Source organism: Notamacropus eugenii, chromosome 1 (genome assembly GCF_028372415.1).
Source record: "Notamacropus eugenii isolate mMacEug1 chromosome 1, mMacEug1.pri_v2, whole genome shotgun sequence".
NCBI lineage: Eukaryota > Metazoa > Chordata > Mammalia > Diprotodontia > Macropodidae > Notamacropus > Notamacropus eugenii.
Window position 1 is genome coordinate 351,376,809 of NC_092872.1, and position 14,707 is coordinate 351,391,515.

Sequence of the window (14,707 nt, forward strand, 5' to 3'; positions counted from 1 at the left end):
GCAGTCCAATTTTGTAAAGGATTTCCTTACCAATGTCTTCTTACCTTATAATGTCACATTTCCATTGTTCTCCCTCAGGACAGAAGCTGCTTACTCCCTCTCGATACAGAAGTGCCCTTTGTTCAGTTAATGCCCATACAACATTGTTTCGAGATGTGATCTGAGACAGAGGATATGGGCAGTCAATCTTCACAGCTCTGGCACAAGGACGATCCACACTCAAACCTTTAAGTAAGATAAAGATATAAAGCCCCAAAGAATCACTGTATTTCAAATTTCTCATTTATACCTATAGCTGCTATGCTAGTTCAGGTCCTTATTATGTCTCTCCTGGACCACTTCAATACTCTAGACCCTCTCCTCCTTCAATCCCTCTCACACTACTATGCCCCTCTTATCTGGTTCCTCGTTTTGCCCAGAAGTCTTCAACAATCTTCCATGGTCTATTAGATTCCTTATTCTGGCACCAAAGTTTTTCCATAATGGAGGCTACACTATGTCTTCTGGACTTATCTTATCCTACATCTCATCACTTACTCTGTGCTTTAGTCAAACTGAATTATTCACTTTTCCCCAAATATGGCCCACATTTTTCTGCCTACGTGTTTGATCACATGGATACCCTACTCTTGAAATGATTTCTCATTTTCATCAGCTACAGTAATGATAATTTAAATGGGAAGATCTTGCCCATTCATTACTAGGCCCATGTGACATGTCTGGGTCACATGGAAGTCTGAGTCATATGGAGGCTGTGGTAGGAGGAGTTTGCTGAACAGGAAGGGCGGAAAAGGAAGAGGCAGAGCTACAGTAGAGCAGTCAGAGTTAGGAAGGAGGCAGGCAAGCAGGCTGCTGGCTAGCATGAGTGAAAGAGTTTGCTTGTGATTTTGTTTAAGGGAACCTGCTTGAGATTTGTTTAATGGAGCTGGTTTGTGGGAAGCCTAGCAGAGGGAAGGCTTGGGGATGGTGTTATCCTCTGCATTGTTATTGTCTATAGATTATAATGGATTTGGCTTTCTGGTGTCTGAATAAATGTTTTGGTTCTATCTTCCATGTTAAGAATCTGTTGTATTTTGCAATTCAGAATTGCGCTGGGATATTCATGGCCACCACGGGCACTGTGAGTATTGCACTGGCACTACAAATGGCAATGAAGATGTGATTGCAAAATATCAGACCTGTATTTGGAGGCAAGAAGGCTTTGGAAGAAGAAATGGATGTTCCAGAATGGGAAGATTTGCCTTATTCCTCCCTAGCAAGAGAATGGGCTAAAAGCACAGGGCTCTGTGAAAACAGGGAACCAAGGCTACAGAAGGGAGAACCCAGAGACTTACAAAGATGCTTGCAAGGAATACCAATTATAACCAGGAGTATATGGAAGAGGATGGGCATTGTTAACAAACCATCGAATTATATGTAAAAGCAGAGATAAGCTGCTGAAGAAAAAGCTCAGATGAAAAGGAAGTTGGCTGGTTTGCCTGAAAGGCTTTTTATACTTCAGCATTCAAACTGTCTTGGAAGAGCAAGCTAAAGAGTCTCAGGTGGTAGAAGAAAAAGCTGTTGTTAGTTTTAGACCACAAAAAGAAGCAAAAAAGTAACAAAAGAAAGGATGTGTGAATGGATTCTCAGGCAGAAGCACAACAGAAGAATCAAGAGGGGGCCACACAGTGTTTGAGGAGGTAACTAAGGATTTTACTCAGTAGGAGGTCACAGATATTTTGAGTCAGTTCACCCAAAGGACGAGAGAATCACTAGTATCTTGGATGGTGAGAATCAGTGAAAAAGGTAAGTTTCCTCAAGAGAGAAGAGTAAATACCCAGTGTATTCAAAATCAGAATAGATTGACAAAAAAAGAATTGCTTACTACTCTAGTGAGAGCAGGGGTAGATTTTGGAAGAATAGATGGCATTCCAACTAATGAACTATATAAAATGTATGGAGAAAAGAGGCTTGATATTAGACTGAGGAGGGAGATGAGAACTACCCCTTCATATTCCTCTGAAACATTGTATCCAAGTTCTCCACACCTTCGGGGAGAAAGGGAGATCGGCTGGGCCACAGCTGAGATTAGAGAAAGTATACTTCTACCCAGAATGATGACCCTAAAACTGCAAATTAGAAAACAGTAAACAACAGTGAACGAGGCTATGATAGTGGGCTCATGGACTCCAGAAGCATGGCTGATCCTGTATCTACCCTACTTCTGGTTATTGTCTCCTTGTTTCTTTTTGGCTTTTTGTCTGTTCACCTTGTTTGTCAGATTTGTTTTCTGCAGGCTTAGTACCCTCCATCTGCAGATGCCTGATTGCTTAAGCCAGATGTCACCCCCTGTCCACGACCATGACATGTCACCCCTGGACCTGGCTTCAACCAAGCTTTGGATGGCAGCTAAAGAAATGACCTCTCAAATGGGACCTCTTGGGGCAGGGACAGCTCTACGTCCAATCTCAGCAGGAAGTAGCTATGGAAGAAGAGACCTTCGCCCCTTACCCTAAGATTTTTGAGCCCCATTCATTCAAGGAGGGAGTGATGGGACGTGTGTGCTCAAGTCCCACCCTGAGATATTGTTTTATGTGCTTATTTTGTGTGATCTGTTATTGTTGTAAAGTTCTGTTGACACCAGTTGCCTGAAATATTGTTTTATATGCTTATTTTCTGTTATCCTGTTAAAGTTGTTGATACTAGTTGCCCCACAGACTTGACCTATGTAATGAATACAAAAGATCTTAGGGCCACATATAATGGTAATTTAAATGGGAAGATCTTTCCCATACATTAATAGGCCCATGTAACCCCTGCCTGGGTCACATGGAAGTCTGAACATGGAGTCTGTGGTGGGAGGAGCTTGCTGAATGGGTGGAACAGGAAGAGCAGAACAGGAAGAGGCGGAGCTAGAGCAGAGCTAAGAAGAAAATAGTCATGAGAGCAGTCAGAGCTCTGAAGAATGCAGGCAAGCAGGCAGCTGGCTAGTGTGAGTGAAAGAGCTTGTTTGTGATTTTGTTTAAGGGAGTCTGCTTGTGATTTATTTAATGCAGCAGGAAGCCTGGCAGGGGGAAGGCCTAGGCATGGTGTTGTCCTCTACATTTTTATTGTGTATAGATTATGATGGATTTTGCTTTCCGGTGTCTGAATAAATGTTTTTGGTTCTGTCTTCCATGTTAAGAGTCTGTTGTATTTCACGACTGAGAACTGTACCGGGATATTCATGACTGCCATGGGCACTGTGAATATTGCACTGGCACTACAACTACATATTTTTGAAGACTTAACTCAAATGCCACCTCCTCCATAAAGCCTTCCCTGATTCCTTCAGTGGGAAAAGGTTTCTTCTTCAATCTAATAGCACTTTATACCCCTCCTTAAGTATTTATCACATACTAATCTATATTATATATACCTGTGTATCCACTGGCACAATACAACATAAACATTATGTCCTCTAATATACTATAAGTTCCAACCAAGAATTTAGGTGACTTGCTCAAAGTCACAAAGTTAATAAATTACATAGCAAAACAGGAACTTAAATCCCAGTCTGACTCATTTAGTTCTACTTCCACCACATTGTGCTACCTCCCAATCATAAGGAAGGTATTAATGAATTCAGTTGAGGCTTTCCTGGTAGTTTACAGAACTCTGTAATACTAAAAACTATACACTCTCTGGCTTCAGACTATTACTATGCCCTATTACTTAAACTTACTTCCAAGGCAATCACATATTTACCATGTTGATGTTGCCAAGCTGCAAACTCTTCCATACCCAGGCTCTAGAACCTTCTTTTCCTTCATTTTACATGTTAAAAACTAAAGGCCAGAGAAGTTAAGAAGCTTGCATCATGTCATACAGGTATGTAGCAGAGCAAGGATTCAAACCTCCCAAACCCCAAATCCAGTGTTCTTTCCACTAGATAAAAAAGTCTCACTAATTTACACTAAGTTGTCAAAGACTGAAAGCCAAACTAGGAATATCTATATTTGACACTATATTTCCTTGATGATCCTCTAACAAGGCACTCCATCTTCCCACTCCAGGCATTTTCTCTGGTTCTCTTCCATGGCTCAAATGCTCTTCCTCTTCATCTCTACCTCCTGGCTTCTTCTCTAGCTTCCTTTCAGTCTTAGCTAAAATCCAACCTTCTGAAAGAAGCCTTTCCTGATCACCCTCAATCCTATTGCCTTTCTCCTGAAATTAGCCTCAACTTCTATGTCTACATATTGTTTGTATATAGCTATTTACATGTTGTTTTGCCCATTAGATGCTGAGCTGCTTAAAAATAGAGAATGTTTTTGCCTTTCTTTATATCTCTAGCATTTAGAAATGCCTGGAACGTAGTAGGCACTTAATAAATACTTGACTGACTAAATTAATTCAAAATTAATGTAATTTCCAGAAGTATGACAAAGTAAAGCTAGCTAGCGTGACAGGTGACATTTTTTAGAGTGGTTGGAAGTCTTTTCTGGTACCTTTTAATTCATATCATACAGGGACTTCTGACATATTTATACTTAAGGACAATTCTGGTTCTTGCTAGGCTGGCTATTCTATTAAAAAATCTTATTCACTTATCAATTCCAACAACTTTATGTCAGAAAAACAGAGGTCAGAACCTTAGCATAATATCTTTTTGAAAAAGTTGCCAACACCTGATCTAGACACTCTCTACAGTGACTCAATTATAACGCCAAGATTGAAAAGTCTTGCTCACTGGGAGAGAATCAACTACTGAAAAACCAAGCGATAAAAATTATTCTCATTGACTCAGCAACTTAGTCAGATGTCATTTAGTCAGATGTCCATTAGGGCAGGTCAAGTGGTACTTCTTCCCATAATTAATCCCAGAGACTGACAAATAAAGTTGTTATTGTAGAACAATATTTCAGGTGTTCCTAACAGTACATATATGAATTTCATTACTGTTAATTCCTAATAAACAAGCCCTATTGCATGCCTTCCAAACAATGAAGGTTTCCCAGGACCAGGTAAAATGTTACTTATTAGAAATAATTTCCCTTTGGAATTTCTGGACATGAAATGGAACATTTAGTATGCTCAATATGTAGGCCCTATGAAGGGGAAAAATTATTCTATTATTAATTTCACTTAAATTGTCTCTTTTTAGATTTGGCAAGGCAGTATAAATGATTTCCATTGGATTTGTTGTAAGAAGAAACACTTGAAATTAACCTAAACAATTTGCAAATTCAGCTCAGTTCAACAAACAATCATATACATGAAATGGTGCTAGGGATACAAAGATCAAAACCAAAATACTTCTTTCATTAAAGATGCTTAAAAATTACAAGCAGGTAAGAAAGGAGGAATATAACATGTACACAAATAAGTATAGTGTGAATTAGAATGTGATAGGCAAAGAACGAATTTGCATAAAATATTTTAAGAAAATATGAGCAGGTCAAAATGACTTTCACCTGAGTAGAAGAGGGACAGCTAAGGCTTCAACGGACAGTGGCACCTGAATTGGACTTCAAGAAAATGAAGATTTAACAGGCAGCATTGTATATAACAGAAAGCATCCTGGATTTGGAGCCAGAGCATATTGGTTCAAATCCTGGTCCTACTACGTTAGTATGTTAACCTCTGGTATGTGGGACAAATTTAATTAACTGCTCTGGGCCTCAGTTTCCTCAAGAGAGTTGCTCTAGATAGTATCTAAAATCTCTTCTAAAACTGAGGAAGAAATATGTTGCAGGCATGGAGATGGAATAAGTATCAATAGCATTAAGTTACCAATATATTACAAAAAGAAAATGTGAAAGCATCATGACTAAAATTGATCCCCTAAAATCTTAGCTGAAGAGCTATATATGCTCCTATAGCCATCAACATTTTGGCTTAATCTAAGATTGCTATTAATAAGTGAAAGTATAGCACAAAGACGATGCAATGCCAAAGTTAATTACCTGTTTGTAAGTACAAATCTCCATTAGTCCTAATAATCCAAGCAGTGTCATCACTTAAAGCTACAAATACAGCTTGTGGCAGTGCCTCATACCAATGTCGCTTTCCTTTGATAGTTACTTTTCCACAGGCAAATGCCTTGTTAGATTTCTGTTCAATCTTCCAGAGAAGTGCACCTATAAAAAATTCATTAATAAGTAGGTATTTAGCATCTACTACATGAAACATCTTGTGGAAGATATAAGAATGGTTATGAGACTCTATCTTCATGGAGCTTACAAATCTAGTAAGATGGTACACAAACAGATACAACAAAAGGAAGCATAAGCTAGTGCCAGGAGGGGTATAAGTAAAGTACTATAGGAATTATTTCTAAAATTCTGAATGTTTACAAAAAATCAGCATTTCCATATATGAAGTAAAACAAACAAACAAAAAAAGGATCATATATTAAACCAGAAATCTCTATTTTGTATAACTTGTTTTATTTTAAAAAAGAAAAAAAGATACTTTCAAAGCTGTTCTGCTTATCTGTACTTCCTTCTGCTCTGGGAATTTTTCTTTTAATCCAATAGTCCTCTTTTATTCTTCCTTTTTACAGTATTACTATTGCTAGCCCCTAATGTTGCTCCCAAGTCCCCACAACCCTCAATTAAAAATTTTTTTAAAGAACCCTGTGACAGATAAACAGTCAAGGAAAATAAATCCACACACTGGCTTCATCTAGAAATGTTCCTTTCTGCATCTTGAGTCCATCACTTCTCAGTTAAAAGATAGGAAACAAGCTCCACGGAGTCATGAGTCATGTTTGGTCACTGCTTTGAGGAGATTTCCTAAGTCTTTGAAAGTCACTTTTCTTTACAATGATACAATCATTGTATAAATTCTTTTCTTGGCTCTATTCACTTTAGTCTACATTAGTTCACATGAATCTTACCAGGATGATCCAAACTCATCTCTTCAGTCATTTTTTAATATACTACAATTTGTTCAGCCATTTCCCAACTTAGTTTATAATTCTTTGAAATGATAAAAAGTGCTGCTATATTTTTATGTATCTAGGTCCTTTCCTTTTTCTTTGCTCTCTGTAGAGTATAAGCCTAGTAGAAGTATTGCTTCTATATACATTATATGTACACATTATTCAATGTCTCTTGGGGAACAATTCCAAAATTATTTCCATTGGAAGAACAAATTTACAACTCCACCACGTATGCCTGTGCTTCTGAACACGTGTCATTTTCCTTTTTAGTCACTTTGCTAATCTGGTAGGGGTAGACTAGAACCTAAGAATTGTTTTCATTTACATTTCTCTTATTGTTATGTGGAGCATATTTTCAGATGACTATTGATAGTTCAAGTTTCATTTTTTGAGAACTGATTTCATATTCTTTGACTATCCACTAGACAATGCTGGGCTTATACGTTTGAGTGAATTTTCTATATATTTTAGATATCACTGTTATGATTGCTAATTTTAATTTTCTTCCTTCATAATCTATTATACTATCTTCTTTGTTAGCAATTCATTGCTTTTTACAAAGAGGAAAGTGATGAAAAAAGAATGTGAACCAAATCAGTTGTATATAATTAAAGTGATCTGGTTCCTTTCACTGATCCTCCTCTTTTCTTAACCTTGCCCAGACTCTGAACACTGGTTCTTACCTTTTCCTTTTTTTCTTTTAATTTCTCCCCTTCCAGATTTACCCTCCAAAGCTGAAGTTCGTTTTGCAACTATTCCTTCCCCAGCATTATCCTCCGTGTGTGTGTGTGTGTGTGTGTGTGTGTGTGTGTGTGTGTGTGTGTGTGTGTGTGTGTGTGTGTGTGTGTGTGTGTGTGTACCCTCTTTTTTCAGGTCAAATAACAGCTTCATCTGTTGTCTGCTCCCCCAATTCTTCCTGCCTTTTATTACTCTAGTATATTTCTTTTATACTCCTTTTTCTTTCCTCTCTTTAATAAAACCAACCCACCTCCCAGGTCTTCTATTTGTCTTATTCAACTCCCTTAATATCCTTTGGAAACATTAAGGTTCTGAAGGGATATTTGTTATTTCTCTCCTTACTAGCACGTCATATAGACCATCCTAATTTTTCAAATAAGTTTACCTGTATAGGTTTCATCTGAATCTTGTGCTTGTAGTTCAAAGTTTCTGCTCAGTTGGAGTCTTTTCATCAAAATTCTCCCATTTTTTCCCCTGTAGGAAAATATCCAGCTTTTCAGGGTAAATGATTTTTGGCTGTAAAGCCTATGTCTTTTGAATTTTGGAATATAACATTCCAAGAGTTCCCCTCATTCACAGTAGAAGTTGCCAAATCTTATATGATCCAGACTGTGGATCCCTGAGACTTAAACTCTTTCTTTCTGGATATCTGCAGTATCTTTGATGTGGAAGCTATATATTTTGACTATGTCATTCCTGAAATATTTGCTTCTAGGATTTCTTTTAGGAGGTGATCAATTAATTTTATTTTTAGAACTAAAAATTGCCCACTGGTTCTAACAGATCTGGGCAGTTTTCCTTTATTATTACTTTAAATATAGTGTCTAGGATATCTTTCTTACTTTTTTTTTTAAATTACTATTTACAGGGAGTCTGATGATTCTTAAACAATCCCTCCATAATCTGTTTTCCAAGTAAGATGCTTGTGATAAGACATCTTTCATTTTCTTCTGGGGCTTCCCCCCCCCCAATCTTTTGATTTCATTCTAAAATTTCTTATCATTTCATGTAATTGTTGATTTTTGTTTGGTCTATTTTGATTTTTATGAAGTCCATTATTTGGTTAAGGTTTACTGCTTTCTGTTCTAAGTTACTTATTATCCTCTCCTTTTATTTCTTCTAGGCATTCATGTACCTCCTATGGAAAATCCATTTTTTCCTTGAGTCTGTAGTTGTTATGCAGTTATCCTCTTCTTCTAGATTGGATTTTGGGTATCTATGGGTCTATAATAATTATTTATAGTGACTGTTTTACGTTGTTCAGTTTTCAATTGTGTTTGACCCTTCATGACCACATTTGGAGTTTTCTTGGCAAAGATACTGGTGTGGTTTGCCTTTTCCTTCTCCAGCTCATTTTACAGATGAGGAAACTGAAGGCAACTAGGTTAAGTGACTTGCCCAAGGTCACATAGTATGCAAGTTATCTGAGGTCAGATCTGAACTCAGGTCTTCCTGACTCGGCTTGCTGCTGTATCCACTGTGCCTCGTAGCTGCTTGATAGTGACTACTATCTTCTGCTTACTTACCTCTCTAGCTTTTGTAAGTGATTTGGACTGGGTGAAGTGGTAAGTTTTGCTTAGTTTTCTCCTAGGTTCTTGGACTGACCTCTGCCTCAACTTCCCACCTTTCAGAGTACATATACTCTAAGACTGTTGTTGGTAGATTTTAAAGTTCCCTGTATCCTGGGGTTCAGAGTGCTGGATCTTCAAAACCCTCTATGGCATCTTAAGACAGAGTGCTATAACCTCAGAACCCTTGGACTTGGGATGTCCCTGAATGAGTCCTTCTCTGACCAGCGCAGTTGCTATCAAATCCTGTCACTTCCAAGGTCCATGCTACAGATTTCCAGCTACTCTGGAACTTTCATATCAGAAAGCTCCATTTTGGCTGCCTACAGATACAGAGCCTTGCAGTCTACAGGTGCCCCCTGGTGTTGTAAAGTTCAAATGAGATAAAGGATGGAAATCACTTTGCAAACCTTAAAGCATTACATAAATGCCATTCATAACTATTATTACACTCACCAGGTCTTTGACCTGACCACAACTTCATTCCCTGAGCTTTCTACTGCACTCCGGCTAAGCCCAAATTACATTTATAAAGCAATATAGGAGTATGATGGGAAATTTTTAACAACCAGGCTCTCTTGTGGAGGGAGGGGGAAGGGAGGAATGCAAGCCCACAAACTTTTAGGATTAATCTGCATTATTAATACTTATTGTAATCAACAATGAATCAAGCCCTAATTTGTAGCAATTGCCAATTATTGAAGCATAAATGTTCACACTGAAAATTCAGCAATCTTAGAGCTGGTTTCAATGCCCCTGCCTCTGGTCCACGTCTGTTCTATATTGTTTTCATGTGCTATGGCTTACTTTCTTGGTGGGTCTGTCCCCTTCCCTATTGCTTGTGGGCTTCTGGACAACTTTTTATGCAGCTCTGAGCAAATGAAGCCACTTACTCTAGTTTTTTATTGAATTTCTTGATTATCATTCAGTGTGGTGTATTTTTAGAGTTTTGTGGAGTACATGTATGAGAGCTGGATGCCTCCATGCAAGCAGCTATCTTTGCCAGAAATCTGCTACAGGAGTTAAAGGGCTGTGAAATTACTTTGGGGTGGGGTAAACAAGGAAAACTTGAGAGAAGAGGTTGCACTTAAACTGAGCCTTGAAGAATATCTAGAATTTTCATACGTGGACACAGAGAGAGGAAAGCTTTACCTTACATGGTAACAGGTAAGAATAAGATACCAAGAGAGAAATAAAAGCATAAGAGCAGAAGAGGTTTTTGAGGGAAATGTTTAGTTTAGCTAGAGTGAAAGTTTTAGAAAAGTGAACATTTAGAGATCAGGCAAGGAAAGTGGTAGGCTAAACTGTGAAAAGCCTTGACTGCCAAACCCAGGAATTAGACAGGCAATAGAAAGCCATTTGACAGTTTTTGAGCAAGAGAATAACATGATCATAGATTTATCTTAGGAAAATAAACACTGCTGTGGTATGCAGTATGAATCAGAAGGATGAGAAAATAAATAATTTAGAAATAAAATCAACCAAAATCAATCAATGAAATCAAGAGAAAAGAAAGTTAACAAATACTTAATTAGATGAGCCAAATATTATGGTCAGAAAGAGAAATTATTAAAATATATAATTACGTAAACACCAACACCTCTAATCTGAGTTATTATCAAAGCTACCCTCAAAGGAAATCTTTTATAAATAATTCATTGTGACTAGAGAGAGAGCCAAGATGCCACAGTAATAGCTAAGCATTGTGGTGAACTCATCTACAAGCTCCTCCAAACAGATCTAGAAAATGCATCACATCAAATCCTAATGGGGAAATCCAGAAAAAGTCAATGAGTACTTGGTCATCTTAGTTCAGCATAGAGAGAGAGATAGGGAGGTCTATGGACACTGGGGACTGAGTTAGGCCTGAAGTACCATGGTATGAAGCATTCTGTTGCCCAGCAAGAAGCTGTGAACTGGATCAAGGGGAGGTCCCAGACTCAGACTAGGCTATCCCCAGACCCACACTAGGGCAACTGTGACAGGGGTAGGTTCAGCCTTTGTTGTGCACTATCCTGTTCTGAGAAACAGACCAGCATAAGGTGGTATAAGTACACCCTGGGTGGTATATTGAAAAAGGACATTCAGAAACCCGAAGTAGAGTTTCAGCTCAGACCTGAGACTCAGAGCTCTCAGCATCTAGCTCAACCTGCAGAAAAATAGTCAGGGCAGGAATCTCAGACCAAAAGAGACCCTATAATTCTGCCACTCTGAATCAAGGAGCTTTTCAACTGGTTGACAGGGATGAATTCCAGCAACAATCTACTCTTGCTCAGATCCAAATTCAGGTTAGGAATCTGCAGTGCTCAAACTGGGGGGGTAGAAAGCTGACTCTGTCATAAGTTGAACCACTCTAGGAGCACAAGTCCCTAACTTGTCCCTCAACTCTGAAATAAACACAACACTAAATACCCAAGAAGGCAACAACAGGACCAGCCCAGATCTTCCCTTCATCAGTATAGCAGAGCCCAGATCTAATATCAAGTCTGAAATCAGGAAGCAGGTTGGGAGGCAAACAAACAAACAAAAAAAGGATTCTTGCCATGATGAACTATTATAGTGATAGGGATGTGCAAAGCACAAAGAAGAAGAGAATGATGCTAAAATGTATACAAGAGAGAAACATAGCTTGGGAATAAATGTAAAGAAAAACACAGCTCTTCCTAGAACAGAAGAAGTTTTTTTAAAAGTTTTAAAGGACTAGAAGGGAAATTAACAGCTTGGCCCAAGCAAACTCCCTGAAAATTAGAATGGACTAAATCAAAACCAATGGCTCCATGAATGAACAAGAAATATTAAAACAAAGTCAAAAGGCTTAAAAAATAGAAGAAAATCTAAGAATTACTGTACTGTCTGAATCCTATGACACAAAAAAGAGCCCATTTTAAGAGATCTTAAAACAGAACTGTCCAGATCTTTTAGAACCAAAGGGCAAAGTAGCAAAAGAAAGAATCCCCTGCTCAACTCCTGAAACACCAAAATGAAAGCTATAGAGAACATAACAGCCATAAGAATACGTAAGTCACTTGGAACTTCGTAATAACACAAGAACTTAAAAAATAAAATAATTCCCAATGGTTTTCTAAGGCAAAATGCCTTCCACACTCAGAGAAAGAACTATGGAATTCATTTGCAGAATGTAGCAGATCATGTTTATGTGTGTGTGTGTGTGTATTATGTTTTGATTTGTTATATGATTTCTTCCATTTATTTTAGTTCATCTATACAGCATGACTATAGTGAAAACGTATTCAATAGGAAAGTATATGTAGATCCTATACAGAATTGTATGGCGTCTTGGGGAGAGAGGGGGGTGGTGAGGGGTAGGCGGGGGGGTAAAAAAATCTAAGTTTTTTGGTGGTGATTGTAGAACATCAAAAAAACCAAACAAACAAACAAACAAATAAATAAATAAAAAGAATACGTAAATCAAAAGGAAAAAAAATATGGAAAGCAGTCAGAAAGAATCAGAGTAGCAAGGAGCCACAGTCAGTATCACACACAACTTGCCAACCACTCCTATAAAAGAACAGAGAACTTGGAATGTGATATTCCAGAAGGCAAAGATAGAAACTTACAGCCAAGAATAACTCACCCAGAAAAACTGAGCATAATATCACAGGGGAAAAAATGAGTCTTTAATGAAACAGAAGATTCTTAAGGATTCTAGATGAAAAGACCAGAACTGCACAAAAATTTTGAAGTTCAAACACAGGGGTGAAGAGTAAACATAAAAAAATAAACATGAACAAACAGTGATAAAGGACTAAAAAATGATAAATAGCTTACATTCAAATAAAGGAAGATGATATATGTATCCCCTCTGAATCCTACCATCATCAGAGTTCACTAAGGAAGAACAATTAGTCAAGCCCTAGGAGTGAGGTCTTTTTGGTTGGTTTGCTTTTTTTTAACATCTTGATGATCTTAAGAAAAGAATGGAAAGAAAAGGGAAGAGAAATGCCCTAGGCAGGAAGAGATGAAGGAGGAGGGAAAGAAAGGTTAGGGAAAATTATCTTATAGAATCAGGGTGTGCACATAGACAAACAAGGAGGAGGAGATGGGGAGAAGAAATTAGCTGATACTTGAACCTTATTCTGATCTGAACTATTCAAAAGAAAAGAATAACATATACACAGCATTGGGTACAAAAATCAATTTCAATCAACAGGAAAATAGGAGTGAAAAGGGAGAAGTGGGGAGGGGAACAAGAGGAAAGGTAGATTAGGGTAGGGATTAGTCCTAAATATCTACAGTTCTTTTTGAAGTAACAAAGAATGGGAACCCAAGGGGATGCCCATAAATTTGGGAATGGATGAACAAGTTATAGTTTACAAATGTGACAGAATATTATTGTACTGAATTCTTATCAGTGTAATGACCAACCAGGATTCCAGAGAAATAATGATGAAAAATGCTACCCACCTTCTGAGAGAGGTGAAGGACTCAGAATACAGAATAAGGCATTTTTTTTTAACATGGACAATGTGTTGATTGACTATATATGTTAGTAGTATGTTTCATTTTTCTTGTGCTCTCATTGTGGGGAGGGATGTGTGGTGGGAAGGTATGAAGGCAGATCTTGGCTGATTAATACAAATATATATATTTAAGATAAATAAATGATCAAATAAATAAGTCCATACTAACAGCAAAAATTTATAAGCAAGGAAACTGAGGCATACCATGGAAACAAAGGTCACAAGAACTTTGTGACACGGCCTAACATAAACATTCTATTCTGCTCCAATTTGTCTGTTTTATGTATCCAATTCCTTTCTAATATGTTAGCTGAGCTCAAATACTGCACACAGATTCATTCTGCTTTATCTTCCTTCCTGCCTTACTTCTCTTGAGCAGGGAGAGAAGTTGCTAACATTAAAAAAAATAGATGAGCAAATTACTTCATGCAAATGGGAGTAGTAGTGGTAATTTAAAACCATTAGGTATCATTTAGTCAATTTCTACTCCAATACAAGAAAGACAGTACACTGGTGGCTTGAAAGAATTGATGTGACTTCAATATATGGTCAGGAAGTAGCTTAACTGCTCAGAGGATCTGGCCCATTAACTATTTAAAAAGTAAGCATATTTATAAAAAAGAAAACAGCAGAAGCCAGCATGGTGCAGTGCAAATGAGATTTTAAGTCAGAGGGTACTGGTTTAAAGCACAGCTCTGCTACTTACACTTGCTTTCTCTGTCCCTCAATTTCCTTAACTATAAAATTATAGGATGAAACTAAATGATCTCTAAGGTCCCACTCACGTCCAAATCCCTGATTCAATCTGAATCTATCCAAAACCTCATGAGGCTTGAACATATGCAAGAACTTGTTGCTAATCCTTCAATGGTACAACTAACCAAATCAAAAAAATGCAAACGCATTGTATTTCAATATGAAATATACCACATTTAATAGACTACCCATCATCTACCAGTCAAATCAACAATTTGGTTTGAAAACCAAAAAACATTTATACCAAAAAGGTTTGCGTG

The 14,707-nt window shown here is 37.7% G+C and overlaps 1 protein-coding gene across 5 annotated transcripts in view; it reads right to left on the reverse strand.

Annotated features, from left to right (window-relative positions):
* Positions 1-14,707, reverse strand: part of TECPR2 (tectonin beta-propeller repeat containing 2) — a 153,351-nt gene that overhangs the window by 84,425 nt on the left and 54,219 nt on the right. For all 5 annotated transcript variants that reach the window (XM_072630165.1, XM_072630166.1, XM_072630167.1 and 2 more), the window contains 2 exons: positions 5,925-6,098; positions 45-225 (listed from right to left, as the gene is read on the reverse strand). In XM_072630165.1, the coding sequence (XP_072486266.1) occupies positions 45-225; positions 5,925-6,098 (355 nt within the window). The remainder of the gene's footprint in view (positions 1-44; positions 226-5,924; positions 6,099-14,707) is intronic.